Genomic DNA, 20,951 nt, shown 5'->3' with positions numbered 1-20,951 from the left:
GTTGTCTTCTCTGGTTCCAAAGGATTAGCGCCTCTTTGGAGCATCGTGCCGTAGAGAATGAGAGCTATGGTGTTCGCAACTCCATTTCGTTGCCAGCATTTGGATGTTGTGGACGAGTCCGAAACCCACTACAACTTTGTGAAGCTACAGTAGCATCTAACTCACGCATTCCGTCAACAGTAAAGCCGCCAGACACATCTATACGTCGTCCAAACCTTATTCAATTGGTTCGGTGACCCAATGTTGTTGCTGACGACCCTGACCCCAGCAAAACGCAAGGAGCCGATAGCCACAATAACGTTATAAGCTTACTTCAGAATAGAATCTAGACATTCCGGCTACGGCAAGGTCGCCTGTTACGACTTTAGATCTAATAAACCAATTTTTATCGCATCTTTTTTTTTTTTTTTTTAATTGATACATATTAATTGTCTTAGGAAGAAAACGTTGTTAAATGTTAAAGCGTTAAAGATGTTAAAGACGACATGAAATAATTCAGATTAAAAGAGAGATTTTTTAATTTTGTTATTCACGCATAACAGATTGGTTTTCTTGGCAGCATAATGCTTTGAATCTTAGGTTTTTTTTAAATTTATTTTTGTTAAAGCTTTGAAAATTATAAAACAGTTTATTCAACTCGCTGAACAATTTCTATCACAATTCGTTCGTTCGTTCGATTCCAAAAACGAATTATTTGTACTAGTTTTTTAAGGCATTTATTTTATTTGTATCACACGAATAACTGTATTCAAGTGTAGTGATCATATCATAAAATCGTTTTCTCATACCCTGGAACGCGCCCGATTGTGAGACGTTCTGTAACGTTTAGTTGCAGCGCAAATGCGTTCAAATCAACAACATCTCCCGCATATACACACGAGGGCGCGAGATATCGTTCGTTTGGCGTACCGGCATAACTTCTGGCCCCGGGGCGAACACTTCAAGCTCTCGAAACTCGAGGGAGCGAGCCTCAAAGCCGCCCCGTTCACTACTCACACAGCAGCTTACATAACGCGCGCTTACAAACAGCTCACGCTTCGATTCTCTTCATCCATCCATCGTTCTCTCGCTCTTCAACTGCTTATGCACATGCGCACGTGGCCGGTGCGCTACACGTGAGTTTTGTTTACGTTTGCGATGAACATCAGGCCCGCTCTGTTGTCGTATGCACCAGAATGGTACACACAGACACACGTTTCGGTGGTAAACGGTGGGTAGCCAGATGGATGCATCATCCTCTCGAGATTGGTCGAATACTAGTAGAAATGCTCTCCTAAACCATCCGGCTCACCTATCACTAGCGAATCATAGTGAACATGGTGTGGATTAAGTTCATCTGAATGAACACGACCAGAACAAATGAACAAACCTCAAGGTAATTTATTGCCTCTCGGTACAGCCACACGCGTGAAGCAGTTAATTCGTTGTTCTGACGTGCGGTTAATTAATCATCGAATTAGAACCATACGTATGCGTATGCTTAGTGGCCATATTCATTACCCATTCGATGCTCCTTTCCGCGACTCACCCTACCCCCTTCCGGTCCTTCCCTCCCCGAAGCTTGGGACGCGGGAGATGAGCGCCCTACGGCCGGCTTTACGTTTACGCAATCAGGCACGTTTTTCCATCGAGCCACGTGGCGGCGATACGGAACCGCACGGAAAAGTCCGCCAGTTCGCTGCTTCGCTATTACGTGACGCTCGCCATGAGCGTCTTCAGCGCCTCCCGTTCGACAGTGTGGCTCTTCAAGGGCAGCGTGCAAACGATTTGCCGAAAACTTTTTAATCTGGCTCGTGACAATCGTTAGCCCACACCCGGAAGTGAGAGTGATAAAAGCGTTTTCGAGGAAAATTTACAGCACACATAAAACCCCCCCTTTTTGAGTGCGATTTAACTCAGGCGAGCGAGCGTATGATGGGTGCAGTTATTTAGCAAATTTATTGCAACCAGTCGTGAAGCGACAGACGCCGGGCGCCGTGTCACATTTAAAAATAATTCTAACCAGTCACAGTCTGCCGTTTGGTCGTGTTTGGGTAGGGGTTAAAACGTGTCGGATGAAAATGATACTAAAATTTCCCGTCTAGTCATTAAGGCAGAGCCGCAAAAGAAAGAGAGTGAGGCCGCAACTAGAGTAAATTTTCTTTTTATGGTGTCTGTATCATTTCGGATTTTAATAGGCTAATTGTTTCAAACCATTGTCCATCAACAAATTGATCATTTCTTTTGATTTATTGATCGCTCGATTGCTGTGTAAAAAAAGGATTTTATGATAAGATATTGATGGCATATTTTGACTGAATAGATCCACACGAGGGTAATATTTTAACACTTAAAAGAGCGAATGTATTGCCTTCATTGCCTATTCCAATACAATCTAGAATGCACGTGGCGTTTTCATGGCAACTTAATATAAGTTGAATTAGAGACGGATTTTCCTATAAGCTCCAGGGGCCTCGCCGACGACCAGTAAGGCCCCGCTGCCGGCCAAAGGGGCCTCGACTACCAGGGAGAACTTCTTTAGTTTCGGCTAGAGAACCTCCCCGAGCGCACGAAGGCCACGGAAGATCTGCATGAAAAGCATACAACTATACCTGTAACTGAGCATGCCCGGATTAAGACAAAAAATCTGGAATAGAAATGCCGTGAAAAATAGGTACAAAATCAGCACAAGAAGGGATGAGAATACGGTACCGAGTCGTAATACTTAAAGGGAATAAAACATATACTAGTTTCATCGGCTTTACTTTAATTACTACCAATAATAAAATAAATAGTTTACATTACAATTTGCAATTATTATCATAAAAAGAAAAAAAGGAAAATTTTCCAATTTTATTTCGCATTTCGTTTTGCAGCAAGATAATTCCTCCCTCCGACTAGACAAATATTCCGAATTCGTTTTGTATTGGAAATTGCAGCACCATTTTTGCACCAAAATTTGATTTCGAGTAACAGGAGAACATACCAGTGTGGAAGGTACCAATTTGCCACTAAATCATCGAATTTTGCTCAGCTGGTTGCTTCACGCATGGCATACTTTGCGGCGCGCAAAAAGCTAAGCAAATTATAGCTTGCTAAAGCTTTCTACAGCTGTAACGCGGATTGCATATCGGTAGGCAGAAAAAGAAAGCTTTAGACGCTTTTGAAATATTTCAGATAATTTTGAAATTAAAAATTTGAATTTGCGACTCCCAAACCAACCGCATTCCAATGAACAATCTTCAATATCTCGCTCAGTTCTGGCCCGATTCTGGCGTACGGCATACCGTTTGATGCGTCTTGAGGCCGCGCAACTTTTTGCACAACACTTAACCCCGATCCCTACACACCCCGCCAAGGTGATACGAAAAAACTGCAGAATCGGGTTTTAGTAGAACAACACGGCAGGTAGCGTATGGATCGAGGTTCGGGTTTCCAGGAAAAAGATGCGTGTCATCAAGATGCATTCAACGGTATGCCGGACGCCAGGATCGGACCAAGAATGGCCGATTTATCGTGGATTTTCCACAGGAATGTTGTTGTTTTCCTCAATAACTCGGGAGGGGTTGGAGGGATCGGGTTGAGGTGTTCGGCAAAAAGATGCGCGGCCTCAAGACGCGTCCAACAGTGTGCCAGTCGCCAGGATCGGACCAAGAATGAAGGAGTAATCGCCAATTTTACATGGGAATGCTGCTGGTGGAATCCCCCCCCCCCCCTCCCTCCTAGGTTTTGGAAAATTCCCCTTATTTCCATTTAATATTAAAAATCATCTTTTGGAATGGTTTTTAAAATATATTTCAAGAAAGAAATAAAAATGACTCTCAAAAACTTAAAATTGAAAGACAAACTTAAAATGGTACGGAAAAATATTTGTCGTGACGGAAAGAAAATAATTTTCGGACCACTTTTAAAATTTCCTTTTGCTACCTCTTCGCCTAGTATGCTCTCCTGTTACTCCTGGTCGGATTTTGCCGCATGAAAATCCGACATTTTTTGGCACAAAAATCCGCCCAGGAGCGACTGGAAATAACAGGAGAGCATGACTTCGAAGAGGTAGCTCGAGCCGGCCAAAAATTCCAAATCCGGTTTTAATTTTCGAAAACCAAGTTAAAAATGAGCTGGAAATTTTAAGACCGGAATTCAACTCTACATTTTGCCGCGGGATATAAAAACTGATTTTGGATTTTAAGTTTGAATTTGGAATTTTTTGGCCGACCCGAGCTACCTCTTCGAAATCATGCTCTCCTGTTATTTCCAGTCGCTCCTGGGCGGATTTTTGTGCCAGATTTTTGTGGATTTCGATGCGGCAAAATCCGACCAGGAGTAACAGGAGAGCATACTAGGCGAAGAGGTAGCAAATTGAAATTATAAAAGTGGTCCGAAAATTATTTTCTTTCCGTCACGACAAATATTTTTCCGTCCCATTTTAAGTTTGTCTTTCAATTTTAAGTTTTTCAGAGTCATTTTTATTTCTTTCTTGAAATATATTTTAAAACCATTCCAAAAGATGGTTTTTAATATTAAAAAGAGCTAAGGGGGATTTTCCAAAACCTAGGAGAGAGAGAGAGGGGGGGGGGATTCCGCCAGCAGCATTCCCGTGGAAAATCGGCGTTTACTGGTTCATTCTTGGTCCGATCCTGGCGTACGGCATACCGTTGGATGCGTCTTGAGGCCGCGCAGCTTTTCGCCGAACACCCCAATCCGATCCCTCCACTCCTCGCCGAGTTATTGCGGAAAACAACAGCATTCCCGTGAAAAATCAACGATTACTCGTTCATTCTTGGTCCGATCCTGGAATAAGGCATACCGTTGGATGCGTCTTGAGGCCGTGCAGCTTTTCGCCGAACACCCCAACCCGATCTCTCCACTCCTCGCCGAGTTATTGCGGAAAACAACAGCATTCCCGTGGAAAATCAACGATTACTCGTTCATTCTTGGTCCGATCCTGGCGTCCAGCATACCGTTGGATGCGTCTTGAAGCCGCGCAGCTTTTCGCCGAACACCCCAATCCGATCCCTCCACTCCTCGCCGAGTTATTGCGGAAAACAACAGCATTCCCGTGAAAAATCAACGATTACTCGTTCATTCTTGGTCCGATCCTGGAATAAGGCATACCGTTGGATGCGTCTTGAGGCCGTGCAGCTTTTCGCCGAACACCCCAACCCGATCTCTTCACCCCTCGCCGAGTTATTGCGGAAAAAAACATTCCCATGGAAATTCGGCGATAACTCGTTCATTCTGGCGTCCGGCATACCGTTGGATGCGTCTATGGGCTGTGTATCTTTTTGTGGAATAAATTAATCTGATCTTAGACACTACCGCGTAGCGGGACAGCTTATCAATTATTGCACCTCTTTGAGCCGAAGGAACTGAAAAATATCATGATTGATCCTTCAGCTGGAGACATTGATCTTTGACATAACCAGCTAGATCTTTGAAATAGTTACATGAAAGAAAAGATAGAATGTGGCACTGTCCTTAAAAAAATCAGTCATCGCTTCCCCTAGAAATAGAAACAATAAAGTTGACACATATTCCGTTCAATCATTTTTCTCAGATGTTTTATGCTCTTTCTTGACTGGTCCTTAAGTTTTCACACAAAACACCATAAAAAATGAACCCTTATTGTATTTGCTTTGTCAGCAAACTTACACTGTGTTTTATTCGTCAGCAACAAAGGCCATAAATAAATAAAATTATATTTGTATCACACACAAAGAGAAAAATAAAGTAGCGATGCTTGCGATTCTTCCTTCTATCGATCGATCCACGGGTTGAAAATAAAAACCTAAGAGAGTAAACGCCGGGTGCGTTCTGTTCTGTGTTGATTTGAAGGTTTGCTGTAGGCTTAAAATGAAACCTAGGTTGTCCCAGACTTCCGACCGTTTGCTTTCGAGACGCGACGGTGCACAATGTTCCTTCCATCCAAAGCGAGAAAATGTTTGTAGTATCAAAAAGGCATCCTCTCAGGTTGTACTGCACTATGGTAGACGTAGTAGCTTAGTAACATTAATGTTTGAACAGTTTAATAGAAAGCGCTCTATGAATCTACATTTAATTTGCGATGTTTCTTAGTAATGCTTGCTGCATTCTACTGCCATTCAATTCTTAAGACATCTTCCACACTCTCCAGTATTTAAATCTCGAGGTTTAGCATAAAATGTTGTTCCGCTTCTCTCTTACATCTTCATTCATGTTCTATTTCTATCTTTCTCTCTTTCACGCTCACTCACTCATTCCACCCACGCTCGACCCACATTTTAAACTATCTAACGCTGCTGCTGCTGCATGTTTTTCTATAAGCTAAACGACTTTTCTTCACCCCAAGCGGAAAGAAAGCTTAGCTTGAAATGTTTCACCGATGCAATGTTTCGCGCAGTGAAATGTTTCATTTTCAAATTCTGCTTGTACGCAAACGTTACGAAACGGCTTGAGTCTCATCCTGTACGTTTTCCCGCATTTTTCTTTGTGAGATTTTCCCTATTTTCCATTTCCACTTGTGCTGATTATGTTCGTGTTTCGATTAGACAACATTTTGTATTTTTGGTTTCGTTCGTGTTTGTTTTTTTGTTTCTGTTTGAAATGACGCCTTAAGATGGGAGTGAAAGTGAAATACCTAAACGCGTTTAATGTGCCTGGTGAGATTGTTGCCAGGTTCGGTAGGGTTCCAACCGATTAGCGAGCGTGATTTTTGCAGAACGGACGTCCACCCTTCGCGAAAAAGCTCTGTCCTTCGAGGTTCTTTTTGCAGCTCTGTAGGAAGAGAGGGAATGCATGAGAGGCCGTTGTACCCTCTGGCGTGAGGCAGGTGATTACTTACGGTGCAGTTGAAGCACTGGCTATGGTAGTTGTTGTTCAACGCTTCCACCCACTTGTCACCGGCCTCCACGGGGAATCCGCACGCGAAACACTTGGTCGTGAACAGATCGTTCCAGTCCTTCTCGCAGTAGGGGTCGCCCTCCTCCAGGAAGAACGGGCTGTTACCGAACTGCTTGCCACAGTACGTGCACTTGAAGCACTCCGGATGGAACTGCTTGCCGATCGCATTCAGACAGTCACCCTGAGAGGTGTGTGGAAAATGGATTTTAGCAGAAGTTCTCCCAAGAGGACACGGTTCGATCGCATACCTTAACTCTGCCATTGCATTTCGAGCACAGTGGGGCCAAAAACTCCTCGAAGCAGTACTCGCAGTACAGATCACCCTTTTCCTCGACGAAACCGATATCAGCCAGCGGACGTTTGCAGTTCGCGTTGTGGCAGATGAAATGATCCGGACACCAGATGCGTCCCAGCGCGGTGATGAACGGTCCTCTGTAGGATGAGCAATGTTGGAATAGGAAAGTTAGGTGAGGCATGCTCAGGCAAGTTTAAAAGTTAGCACCTTCACATCCAACACAAACGGTGGAGACATTAATCATTGTGGAATTCTATACAGGTCGAGTACTTACGTGACAATCTTGTGATCGCACACGTTACAGATCGGTATCTTATCCTTCAGCAGTGCCAGCGCACTACCGTTGGCTACCGGATCCTGTTCCTGCGGCGTGGCGATCTCCTGCTGCGCCTGCTTCTTGTCGTACGGAGCCAGATTGTTATTGCGCTCAACGTACGATCGGCGATCGCGTGCATGCGAGGTTAGCTCGGAACTTACTTTGCGTCCATTGATCGGAGCCTGCGAACCGTTTACATCTACCGCGTTGTGGTTCTTCTGCCGCAGTATAACCTTACCGAGATCGGCCGCCAACGCAGGCACTGTGGTCTGTGCCGGGTACACCGTAAGATCATGCTGACCATTCGTATGTGTTCCATTGAAAGCAGCAACCTTGGACGGTGCTACATGAGATCCGTTCATGTACGGTGGTACAGGTTTAGTGTCGTCTGTTTTGCCATTTGTGCTTCCAAGCGGAAATGCTGGTGTACGAGCGACCGAAGAAGTATGGTTGCCGTTGTTGTGCAAATTCTCCTTATTCTTCGCCCGTACATTAGCGTCCGTTTTGCGCAAACGTGCCTCGAGCATGTCTTTCACAACGTTGGACGCTTGCTTGCGGTAGTCAGCGTTGTTGCTCATGCAGGCTAGCTTGCTTACCGAACTGTCGAGCAGCATCGTGGCATAGTCGACCTCTTCAATGCGTGGTCCAAGGGCAGCTGCGTTAGTTAGTAGACAGAAAAAAAACAAATACACACACACAAACACATGAAAACAACAATCAAAAGCAGTTAGCTTAATAAATAAATTTTAAGGCAATAAAAGTCGCAGAAACTGAGTCCTGTGTCTTGCGATTTAGCAAACAACTTCGATAAACGACCAAAATCGCTACACAAGCACCAAACAAACAACTGATAGTGGCACCACATTCTGACGTCAAAATGGCGTCTCCAAATAGGGGAGTAGTTCAAGTCAAGAACTGCATGCAAAAGCTCTAATGAAAGCAGAGATCAACCACAGTTTTCTTGAGATATGGCAACACATTTCTTAGTAAAAAAATTTCATGCTAAAAACTAGTAGAGGGACTTTAGAATAGAAGGAAAGATAATCCTGTAAAAACTCTAGCTGCACTTAGAAGATCTTGATGAGATTAACTTTAAATAAGCATTAAGCCAACTTAATGTAGTAAATAAATGAAACAAAAAAAGCAATCCATGCATCAACACCACGACAAAATTCACTTCACACATCAAACACACGGACACACAAAAAAAAATCACTCGATTCGGTTGCACACCTGATCTGCTGCTGACAGCATCCGCACAGTGGTACGCGACCGCCCGGGCCGACCGCCTTGTTCATCACGCCCCGTCCACGGTTGGGGACCGACGTAGAGCACGCCGCCCGTCCCTTGCTGAACGCGTTCGTACCTACACCGACAGTGGAACGATCAGTATTCGGATTGAACGTGGGTCGGTTAAGGAATTCAAGGAAAGCCGTGCTGTTACTGCGGCTGGACGGCTTGCTGCCGGGTGTTGGCGGCGCCGCACCGTTGACGGGGGGCGCATTCGTGTTAGTCGCCACCGCCACAGGCGCGGTGGCCTGAGGCGGCAGTTGCGGTGGCCACGATTGGATTAGCTTTTGCGTGTCGCTCCGCGTATCGGCCGGTACGCCATCGTCCTCTTCGCGCATCGGTGGCAATGGTGGCATCGGACCAGCACCGATCATGAACTCGTTGAACTGTGCCTTGAACGAGCTAGGGCTAGCGCAATCCGAACGTCCACTGGCCGGTTTCTGCGGAAGCAGCACGCTTGCCTTCCGCGCACTGATGGTCGGGAAGTGATCAACAAACTCTTCGGCGAAATGATCGGTCTCGGGGAAGTGGCTCGGTGGCGGAGCCGGTTTCGGTATCGGTGGCTCCACGTGACGAATTGGAGCTGGTGGTGGTGGTGCGGCTTTCTTGACCGGTGGTTGTGCGGCAGCCATCTGTCGCTTTTGCTGCTCTTCCTGCAGCTGCTGGATAAGGGCAGCTTGCTCCTGTTCCTGCTGCTGCTGCTGTTGCTGCTTCTGCTCCTGCTCGGTCGGCTGGGGCGGGATATTAAGGGCCTCGTCCTGGCCCGAGAAGCGGCGCGTCTGCTGAGCCACGAACCCCTTCTGGGGTGCTTCGTCTTCCTTGATTTTGGAAGAATATCGTGAGGATTCGCTGTTTGCGTTACGCGACACGGATTGACTGCGGCTACTAGATTCATGCTCCTCTACGAAGCGCGTTCGCTTTTGGATCAACGCATTGCCTACCTGCTGGGCGCTTTGAATCGCCCGTTCAGCCGATGCTTGCTCTCTGGACATTCGTTGCTGTTGTTGCTGCTGCTGCTGCTGATGTTGCTCAGAAGTCGTCACGCTGCTACTCATCGTTGTTACCTGTTGGTGCGTGACCTCCTGATGATGTTGCTGGACACTGCGACCATAGCGCTGCGTTGCCTCCAGATGCAGCTGTTCCTGCATCTTCTTCTGGATGTCAGCCGGCACGTGGTCCTTGTTCGCGTACCACGGTACACCGTGCAGCTTACCCATGGACAGATACAGTCCCGACTCTACCGGAATGCCCTCCCGAGATGGAGGCACATGCGGCTTGAGTGGGTTCGGCGGAGGACCAAATGCCGGCGACTTGGTGCGACTCGGCTGAGGCGTCGTATGACCATCGAACTCCTTCACCTCGGCAAAGTACTCCTCAAAGCCGAGCTGGTGCTGATAGTACGGGATGGTGGTCGCATGCTTGGTCAGGATGAGCGAAGGCGTGAACGACTGGCCACGATCGATGACACCTTTATGTTGAAGACGCGCATGAGCACTGTTGTACTGCGCCAGCTCGGCGTCCAGCTCTGGGGGCTGCGGCTGAACGACCGGGATGGTGCGATTCTGAATGGTGGTGTACGGTGCTGGCGGCTTATTTACAGGTGCCGGCGGCTTCGCAATCGGCTTCGAAAGGTTAGCAGTGTGCGAGTGTGTATTTACAAAGGCCAGCGGAACGTTGGTGCGCAGTTCCTCGGGTTCCGGAGTACGGGGTGGATTCTGCGTTGGCAGGTTGAACCATTTGCGCTGATACGGTGGAATTTCTGCCGGCTTATTCAACGGCGAACTCGTCTCGCGCCTGGGTGCCAGAGAGTAGTGCTCCGGAGGATGGGTGTCCCTGCCCGGGTACAGTGGGATAGTTTCTTTGGTGGCTGTTTTCGGTGGCGTTGGCTCGGAATCGTTACCTCCCGAACCGCGACGGCCATCCTGTCCGCCCGATTCCGTACGACGACTTTCTACCGTCGCGGTCGAGCTGCGACGACTCTCTACCGTTTGCGCCACCGCTTGCGAGCTTCGGCGAGTTTCTTCGGTGCTGATCACTTTCGAAAGCCGACGAGTCTCTTCAGCCACCGTAGAACTCCTACGCGAAGAGTCGGACGCCTTCTCCGGGCTTCGCTCCTCTTTAGCCGGTTCCTCTGGAGGAACTTCACGAATTTCCGGTACGATCGGTACGAACGGTTTCGGAGTACGATTGCCACCAACGTTCGCAAAAGCCGAACACTGACGGTCGGGATCTACCGGCACCGAGGGTTGTTCTCGTACCATCTCCTGATACACTTCCGAGCTGCGGTCGAAGCGAACTTCACTGAACGGTGTATATGGACGCTCGGGAGCAGTCGCCAGCGCATCCATCATCGACAGCCGCCCGCTCGGCACGGGCAGGTCCTCCATCTGCGACGGGATTTCACGCCCGAACTGCTGAAACGGAGTGTACGGAGCGGTCTTAAGAGCCTCGACGAACGGTGACTCGTTGCGCATGGATGATATCTTCTCGCTCCGGATCGGTTCCATCGAGTGGGGAGGCGGAAAGTAGGGTTGAGTTTCGGCCGGCAGCGGCACCACCGGTACGTAGTGCGGCGGGAAGCGCTGCGAGCGGGTGGTCGACGTGGCCAGCAGCTTCGCCATCACCTCACCCTTCCGCGGCACCTCAAGCGGCGGCCCGACAGGTATCGGTTCCGGTTCCGGTTCCGGTTGCTTGCCGAGCCGTCGCTCGAGTGCGTCGACCTGCCGCCGCAGCGCTTCTAGCTGTCGCATCTTCGTCTCCTCCTGCTCGCGCCGGTACGCCTCGTTCCGGGAGCGCATAAAATTCGCCTCCTCGATCTGTTCCGCGGTCAGGTGGATTGGGTCGGGTGGAGCAACGCACAGCGCCTGTACCAGCGCCGATTGCCACTGTTTCGGTGTTGGGTTAGGGATGGCCGAGGGTGGCAGGTGGGGCGGTTCGGCCGACGGAATCGAGGGTAGCGTGTAGTGCGGTGGTTCCTCCTGCTTCCGTTTGGCCGCTTCTGCCATCTCGGCCTCGAGTGCGCGACGCCGCGCTTCCTTCTCCTGCTCTGCGCGCACGTAACGCTCCAGCTCACGACCATAGTCGACGAACTCGACGCGCTTCTGGGGACGTTCGGTGTCGGCGGAGGGCGCTGCTACCGGCTGCTCTTCCGATGGTTCCTCCACTATTGCCTCTTCCTCCTCCTCCTCCTCTGGTGGAGGATCGCGAAAGACGAAGTGCGTGTAGGATGCGTCGGACATTGCGCCCGTACTTGCCTGTGCGCTACGCTGTCCGGACGAGAACGGATTCTCGAGCTCGTACTGCGGCGTTTCGTAGTACGTCACGATCGGTTGAGACGTTTGCGTCTGGTACATGCGGTACTCCTCGGACGAGGCCGAGTTTGCCGTTGTCGTGGTGGTGGTCGTTGTCATACCGAACGAGTCTGACATGTCTTCCTCATCCTGCTGCTGCTCTTCCGGTCCTGCCCGGTGGCTCAATTCCGGCGCGGACTTACTCTGCTTGCTCTGCTGCTCCTGTGGCCCATCCGGTGGAGTTTTCGATTTTTCTTTCACCTTCATCGGTGGCACGACGGTGATTGGTTTGATAACGACACGCTGCGTTTCCGGCGGTGGTATATAGATCGGTGTTGCCGTTGGAATCGTGTCCACGACTTCTGGCTTCGGAGGCCAGGCAAACACTGGAGCAGGCGATTCGCTCCTTTCCCGTGCGCCCTCTTCTTCCTCTTCTTCAGCCTTTTCTTCTGCCTCGGCAGAGTTTTCTTCGTTACCATCTTATTTTTGTAAACAGAAGTGGGGTCATTTCAGTACGATTTTCAGATTTTCGTTGATATCCCGACAGCGCACACCATTCATATTGAAGTTCGATGCCCAAGAATGCGACGAGCGTTTTTTTTCCAGCGTGGCCATGTTTTTTTTTGTATTGAATTCGTCACCGCAGTGTTAGTCGTCAAGCAGCAGTAAGCAAAATGATGGTTTGTTTTTCAATATGCAACAAATCAAACAGCAAATAGCAATGCAATGTTCACAAACAGTTTCACAGCGAAGCAGAGCAAGACGACACAGTAGCGAGATAGGTTGAAGGAAGTAAATAAATAGAAAAAGGAAGAAAGAAAGAAAGCAATAGAAGCGTAATGCAAAGCGAATTTGATGTTCTGAAACCACACAGACACAACCATGGGCATTGGACAGAAGGATTACAGTATGATCAGTTAGCATCACGGAGCAGACAGATGAGACACAAAATGAGGGCACAAAATACGCGAGGCAGCTCCCGGCATGTGCTTTAGTTGCGGCGGGTCACAGAGCGCAGTGGACACGGTACCTCGGAAGTTAAAGGTTGGCTTCCTGCCCAAGTACTGGCTCTTCGCTGCACGGATGTGGCGTGGATTGTTGGATGAAGGTTTTCGTGATGCGTGTGCGTAATTTGATGGTCACAATTTCGTAGGGACGCAATGGTGGTTGTGGGATTGAGTTTAGAGTTTCATTACATAGACGAAATGGCGTAAAAGGAAAATGAGGGCGTTTGAATAACACACACACAGACAATCTCGAGCTTATAAAAGGAATCTTGAATAACGATTGTGGCCTACTACATAACTCCTCCGTCTCCACTCATAACAACTAGACTCTCCCACTTTTTCTCTCTCTCTCACGGGGTTGGGGTGAAGGTGAAAAAATATCGGTTAAATAACATATGCGATAAGGTTCACGGAATTGTTTTAAAAGATAAAGAAAAAAACAACGTGTAGTAGAGGGAAAAGAATACAAACAAGATGACTACAGCGCAAAGCATAGTAAAATTAGTAACAACCTTGTGGAGTTGGCACGGACGCCGGTGTCATGGCTGGGGCTGCCAACGGGGCTGGTGCTGCCAACGGGGCCGGTGCCGGTGCCGGAGCCGCAACCGGTGCTGGGGCCGGTGCCTGAGCACCGACCAGGGCGGCCGAGAATGGGGTCGGCACGCTGCCGGCGACCGGTGGATAGGAGGCCGGTGGCTGAACCTGGGCCAGTGGGCTCACCGGAAGTGGAGCACCAAACGGCTTCGGCGTAATGTTGTTCTGGTTCACCTGGAGATTAGAATAATGAAATAATACAAATCAGAATTGTATATGTAAAAAGATTCCTAACAATCTTTTCACAGTATTGAGTTTTCTTGGCGTTACATTCTTCATTTTCAGTGCTTAATTTTAGCTGTAGCTGATCGTACTGACTTTACTGTAATAACTTCAAGTTTTTAAATTCTATAATAAATTTCCTCTAACTGAATATTTTTTTAGTGCAAAAATTGTCTTAAGTTCATCTTAATTTTCCAAATAATAATTTTACGCGTTGTGGGTATCGTCAATGATTAAGAAAAATTGCAAAATGCAATGAATTTCCCTAAAATGTTGTTGTTATTGTTGTCTCAAGACCTTGGTCTTAGCGCGGCCCGGTGGTGTAGGCGACAGCGGCGCCGGTCTTCAAACGGCAGGACCGAGGTTCAAATCCCATCCGGACCCGTAGTGAGGTCTGACTAACCAACTACGTGGTATCGGCAGTCTAGAAAGCCATTTCGATAGCCGGCATAGAGGTCGTTACGCCAAGAAGAAGAACTTAGTCTTAGATCTAAGATGATTCTGGTAGTAAAATATAACTTCGCATTCCCACACCAGTTGCGACTGTATGTCTGTGTGCGAATCGGCTAATTGAATCAATGGGGATTACTATAAACAACCTCTAATGTTTGGTCACGTGACCTACTCAGGTATTGCCACATATTTCATCATCAACAATCATTCCCGAACAATCAGGTGACAAGCTCGCGTAGTCACGGGTTGTCACGTGCCACACAACCATCTCCCAAAGAACCAATCGCTCATAAGTCGATCAATCTAGAGCGCTCGATCGTTCGAACACTTGGCGACGACACAAATAAAACCGATTATATTTTTACATATATCACCCATTAGTGTGGAATGTATCACCACGTCCTCGAAGGGCTTGCAAGACAACATCATTCCCCGACACAACACACCCACATCAGCATAAGTATTTCGATGCATTTCCGCCACCCGCAAGAAAAAGGCATCCGAGCTTGAGGGGGTCACTGATCCGGCCGATCACACACACTCACACACCCCGGCCGGGCAGGATGCTGAAAGTTCATATCCGTGTCACTTCAAAATCAGGGTGGAAAAGAAGGTTGTAAAGAAGGAGCGGGGCGATGCTGCTACCCACAAATTGCACTATTATACAATGTAGAACAATGCGCGTGAAAAGCGCGTGACGTACTTCACACTTGGATCGGTGCCGATCGCCGATCGATTTGATCGTGTTGCTTTCTTTCTTTTCTTCGCTTGTACGGTGCGTGCATTGTTCGCGCTTATGTAAAAGTAGATCACTTTTCCGTCACTAACTTTCGCACTCAGTGTCCCTTGCTCGGTCGCGTTATCAAATCAAGCGAATGTCCTTTTTCCTTTGCGAAAAATTCTTCACATTTCTTCAAAACTTAAAACACTTTGACAAAGTCTTCCGACAACTTTCGTTAGTGGTTAATGGCATCCATCTTGGCAGGGTTTTCACAAGCATAGTTCGAAAACTTTCACGTAAAAATATGCTCACACAAACACGCACACTAGCACACTACTTACCTTGTAGGTGGAGTTCTTTCCCGGTGGGAGTACACTCCGGATCACACGTCCACCCATCGTCTGGTAGTAGAATCCAAACTCGTTTTGCGTAACCGTTCCACTCTCGGACCCACCCGCATCCGGCTGCGTTTCGCCCTGCTCCGGAGCAGGGGCGGCCAACCCATTGGCACCGAACACCAGCTGTGGTTCGGCTGACCCGTTGGCCCCCTCCGGCTGGAGCGTTCGCGGTGTGGCACTTTCCTCCATCGGTAGTGGTGGTGGTGGCGGTGGTAGCGGGGACGATGGGCTAGCTGGGTACGCTGGGTTTGGTTGGCCAGTAAGCTCGAATGTGCTGCTGTTGCTGTTGCTGCTGTGGCTGCGATCGATCAGCTCGTTTTCGCTGCTGGTGCGCGAATGCAACGGGGACACCTTGTTCGATTGCACCGGCGATAACGAGCTCGAGTTGCAATAGCCGCTCGACGACGTCGTGCTGCTCGATCGCGAATGAGACGGCGATTGGCCGACGGTGGCCTATTGTGACGATTGTTTTTTTTTTGTTTTTGGTTTTGTTTTCGGAGTTTAGTTTACCAAACGGGTAACGGGTGTAACCGCGAAAACCACGACAAGTGTCGCGCACGCGTTATTCGCGACAGTCATTTCGTTGGCAGCAGCACACGTCAGCAGCAGCAGCAGCATCAGGACCAGCAACGTAAGTTCGGAAGCCATCGGGTTTTTCGCGCAGATGGGTTGCATAAGTCAGGCAAAAACACACGCAAACATACATACACACACACACAAAGAAACGCAAACACATGCAAAACAGCGAGTGAGGTTGTTAAGAAGAAAGAAAATACATAGAAAAATAAGGAAAAAAAAAGAGAAAAGCACACACAACTTAAGTAAATAGACGAAAAGGCATGCGTCTGTGAAATGGGTGATGTTTCAAGGGGTAGTTTGGAGTAAACTAGCTCATGACAGAAACCGGGGTTGACACACTTCAAGGCAGGTCGGTTGAGGGAATCGTTAAAAAGCGGAACATTTTTTAAAACATATTTCAACAAAGGCGCCACCCAAACGCGTACTGTCGTCAGCATTTTACAAAACGCGTAAGAAACCCCTGCCACCCCAGGCCCGTCTAGGTCGGAAGGGAACGGGAGGCGACAAGGGTGGTAGGTGATGTTTGTCTCTGTTTTCATGCGAAAACGAGTACAATTCTACGAGAAGAACCAACCCTTCACACTTCCACTAGATCCTACCACGTACAGCGTACCCGGGTGGGAAGATTATATTTTAAGCACAATCCGATCATATTACCGAACCGTATCGATCGGTTACGATCGTTTGAAATAATAAAATAAAACAATTACACAGTCAGAGCAAGCCCCTTCTGCGCTAGTGGCCGTCCTGTTCTGTCACACAGCTATTGGTTTGAAGGAGGCGGAATTAGTAGAGCAACGTAAATTGATTGACTCCATCCGGTGACACTTACATTACTGCCGTACGGTGACTGCGAGCGGCCGTTCAAGTTGGCATGAGCGTTGAGTGCAGCAGAGATGGCCTGCACGCCGGTCTTGTGGCCCCTGGTGCGATGATCGCGTTCAGAGAGAGTGAGAGAGATTGAAGCAAAAGTAAGGAAGGCAAACATATTAGAAATATAGTTTTATTACTTGAAGTAGAATATTGCATACAGCGACTTACGAGCAGAGGAATGCTTTTACATAGAGAAAAAGACACGATGAAGAATAGGAAAATGAACAAAAGTAAGGACGAAGGATTGATTTTTTTATTTAAAAGAAGGCGAAGAGGAGTACGCAGCAAAAATGAAAACGATTCTAAGTATTTACAAGAGAAATGATACGATTAAAATATTTTTGTTGTTGTTGCGTTTTATGGGGTTGAATTCATTAAAATGATAGCATCGCACTGCATTTGCATACAAATTAAAATATGATCGGGTTTGAGCATTCTAGGAACGTTTTTTAAATTAATTTAAAGCAAAGGAAAACTGTGAATTCATACGTTGTTCGTAGTTCCTATGGCATTTTAATGTAACGAACTTTTTAAGCGCAATATGTAAGAATTACAACGCCAAGGAATTATTATACTATACTCTAGCCGTAAAATTAAATTTTTTAAATTTTGTATCAAATTGTTTAAATAGAAAACATGAGTAAATATCAGCAAATAAACTCTTGATTATTTTTCTAAATTGGATGAGTTTTCTTTGATTATTGCTTTAACGATATATATTTATATTTTAGTCAAAATTTTAATCGTGAAAATGAACACATCTTTGTTCGACCAACAACTTTGAACTGTTGTTCAATGCTCTTTTAGTCGAATGAACACAAATGTTCAACAATATCACACATCGATTATATCTCCCGGAACGATCGTATTTATGCCTGGATTTGAATATATCATGTATTGGTTATTGCGATGAAAGAATTTATTAAATTATCAACCATTCATCTACACTTACTTTTTCCAATTTACTGAAGAAATTGTTTGTAAACTACTTGTCCAACAAGCTTTGCTTTCATCTCGTATCTTGCATCATCCCGAATCGTTTTCATTTAAGAACTAAAGCACTTACTACTATGTACAGCCTAACCTAAACACACACACACATTGGATACCTCTTTTGTAAGGTTTGCTCTAGTTGCTTTCTAGAACGGTTTTGCTAGGAATGCTAGTATAGGGAGCTTGATATGTTGATACCCGTGGGAGTATCAGGAAAATAGGGAAAAAAGTGGAAAAAATATGACAAAAAGCAAGCCATCAAAAGCAGTAAAACAAAGAAAACATTAAGGAAGAAAGAATTAAGTAAAAAGAAAGCAAATATAGGACAGAAAAGAAAAAGAAAGAAAAAGAAAGAAAAGCGCATGTTTTAGGTACGACCTGCTGTCGGGTGCCGAATACGTACGGTTTCGTGACAGTGACCGGAACCATGCCATTGGTGCCGGGCGGCGGACTGTTGAGAGCCGCCAGGCGCGCATGGATGTCGCAGTACAGCTTGTCGTTCAGATTGAAATAGCCCTGGTTCTTCAGGGACGTGCCGCAGGTGGCACACTTGAAGCAGTCGGCGTGCAGGTTCTTGTCCTTGATGCGCACGAACACACCGCTGTCCCCGGTACGGGTGGTGCGTGGTGATGATGGTGCGGTGTCATGTTGGTTTGTTGATGTAACGTGTGGTGAAGCGACGTGACGGGGCGCAAGGTTTTCCAACGATGTTTAGAGGAATGATAATTGTGGTGTTATGTAGTGTTTTCCGCGACAAATGTTGTTGTTTTGTAAGGAATCGTGACAATTTCGTGACGTTCGTTACGTTTGTCGGTGACACACAACGATGGATGGCGGGATGAACCGACCGCCATACACACAAAACATAACAAACAAATAAATAAAAACACGAAAAAAAAGAAAGAAGAAACAAAAGAAAAACACAGACAAACCGCAATTCGAAAAGCAAACAATTGAAGTAAAAAAGAAAAGAAGAAAACAAAGTATACAATTAATAATGAAACAACGAGCTTACGTCAGCGATGAGGGAGTGGGCAAGACAGATGAACATTGATCATCTGCCGTTGGTGCGTACTTTCGTTGCAACTGAGATCGAATCCAGGATGAGCTTTTAAGGAACAATGTTTTCGGTATGAAATAGATCAATTGGCATGCTGTAAAAACTTCTTTCAAAAATCTCACTGTAAAACGGAACAGACACACTCACACATACGTTGGCACACGCACACACAAACACTCGGCTAGTGGAACTCCTCTTCTGGGGCTATGGAGTATGGACGAAGGATGGTGGAGTTTGAAATGCTCTAAAGTCAGACATTCTCTAGAGCTCAGTAACTGTGTCCAAGAAGGAAATAGACGTTGTGGAAACGGCATTGGGAAAGCGCAGCAGATTATATAAAAAAAGCATATCGTGGGGGAAAATACACGACTCAACGCGAAAACCGAAACTTCGCTTCTGTCCGATCGTGTACCACCAAACAGTGAAGAATTCTTACTCGCTGTGAACCTTCGGTGGAATACCGGACCTCGGAGCGGTATTCGGTGCCGGACGGAAGGCCGAACCTGGGGCCGGCACAGGACCGGGAGCTGGTACCGGTGCTGGAGCCTGCTGTTGCTGCTGCTGCTGCTGTGGCTGTTGTTGTTGCGGAGGGAAAGCAACCTTCGGTGGAGCCGCCTGGTTCGGTGCAGGCTGTGGCTGTGGTGCTGGACGCTGCGGTTGGGGCTGCATCATCGGCGGTTTCGGCATGGGCGGACGGGGTACTTGGCCCTGCATCTGCGGTGGCAGCGGAGACGGTCCGCGGGGCCGAGCACCCGGGACGAGCGAACCGACCGGAAGACGTCCGGCCGTCGCATAGCCACCGATGGCGTGGCTTTGCGTGGCATAGAAATGCGATGAAGCTGATTCGAGTTTATTGACCGAGTAATGGAAATTGTTAGAGTAAACACTATCTGCTTGTGCGGTGGATACAAAAGGATGATAGTGGGGAGTCATTCGTCATCAGATTACCGGGTGCGACGTCCGGGAGAGGTTTTCGTTGGAACGTTTTGCGTCAGCGTCGGCGAAAATGCGAGTCGTCCAAGGATACGTGGACATCAGTCGATTCGGGCAGTTAGAGGTTTCGGCAGGTTCAGCGATAATTTACAGCATTCATGGAATGCAACAACAATACAAACCACATTCGTGTGTGGGAGGGGAGATTGAGTGATAACGGGGAGGGATGCGATGGGACAGAAAAAGAAGATAAAGAAGAAACGTTCGGTGTTGATTAGACGAGGACCTGACGGACAACGGTTATTATTTACAAGCGTCTGGACTCTCTGGACCTCTGACACGACACGGTTGCTCTCATTGAAGTGCGTGGGTGTTTGTGAGTGTGGGTGTGTCCGTGCATTTGTTTGGTACGAGTTGGTGTGCCAAGCTTTTGTTTGTAGTTAGACGCTATCATCTATCCCTTCAAGCGACAGAACGTGGAAGAAAGGAACTTTTGATCGGGATGACTCCTTCCCGTACGCATGTCTCGCTCATTCGGTTTCGATCTCGTACGCACGAGTAAGGACGAAAGGAAGTAAAAGTCACTTACACAATCAAGCGCTCGCACGAGGCACAAATGTTTTGACCCGGTGGCAATCCATTGGCTGCCGGGGCCACCGGACGATCGACGGGAGCGCTAACGTGACGTGTAACCGTGTTTGTGCCGCTGCCACTGTTGCTGAGGTGGTGTGGCGATTGTGGTTGTTGTTGTTGCTGTTGGTACTGCTGCTGCTGCTGTTGTTGTTGGGCTGAAGATGTTTAAAATAGTTTTGTTGCGGTAGTTTGTTCAGTGGGTTCTTGGAGGTTTGTGGCAGTTGTGGGTCGTTTTCGTTAGGAAAATAAATGAACGGAATCGAACAACGTGGTTGTTAGTAGGAACAGATCGAAAGGCGTGTGTTTCACAATTGCATACTTTTAGGCGGTTTTCAAAAAGAAAAATATTACACGGCGTGCGTTTAATATTTCAAAATAGCTTTTTTCTGTTACAAATACAGTCGATTAAAATTTAAAAAAAAACTCAGAATATTGA

The 20,951-nt window shown here is 47.3% G+C and overlaps 3 protein-coding genes across 3 annotated transcripts in view; 1 reads left to right on the top strand and 2 right to left on the bottom strand.

The window, feature by feature from the left end:
- Window positions 1-20,951, top strand: part of LOC126562334 (serine protease inhibitor 2-like) — a 388,794-nt gene that overhangs the window by 202,115 nt on the left and 165,728 nt on the right. The window lies entirely within an intron of this gene.
- Window positions 1-20,951, bottom strand: part of LOC126562624 (terpene synthase) — a 224,574-nt gene that overhangs the window by 125,426 nt on the left and 78,197 nt on the right. The window lies entirely within an intron of this gene.
- The window catches only part of LOC126563490 (PDZ and LIM domain protein Zasp-like), a 36,477-nt gene continuing 22,171 nt past the window's right edge, over window positions 6,646-20,951 (bottom strand). Inside the window, exons 7-14 of the mRNA XM_050220134.1 lie at window positions 19,386-19,839; window positions 16,850-16,946; window positions 15,388-15,897; window positions 13,569-13,824; window positions 8,703-12,528; window positions 7,107-7,290; window positions 6,800-7,039; window positions 6,646-6,732 (exon numbers count right to left, since the gene is read on the bottom strand). Coding sequence (XP_050076091.1) covers window positions 6,655-6,732; window positions 6,800-7,039; window positions 7,107-7,290; window positions 8,703-12,528; window positions 13,569-13,824; window positions 15,388-15,897; window positions 16,850-16,946; window positions 19,386-19,839 — 5,645 coding nt within the window. The 3' untranslated portion in view covers window positions 6,646-6,654. The remainder of the gene's footprint in view (window positions 6,733-6,799; window positions 7,040-7,106; window positions 7,291-8,702; window positions 12,529-13,568; window positions 13,825-15,387; window positions 15,898-16,849; window positions 16,947-19,385; window positions 19,840-20,951) is intronic.

This window comes from Anopheles maculipalpis, chromosome 3RL (genome assembly GCF_943734695.1).
Source record: "Anopheles maculipalpis chromosome 3RL, idAnoMacuDA_375_x, whole genome shotgun sequence".
Lineage (NCBI taxonomy): Eukaryota > Metazoa > Arthropoda > Insecta > Diptera > Culicidae > Anopheles > Anopheles maculipalpis.
This window is presented reverse-complemented; position numbering and strand designations above follow the sequence as displayed.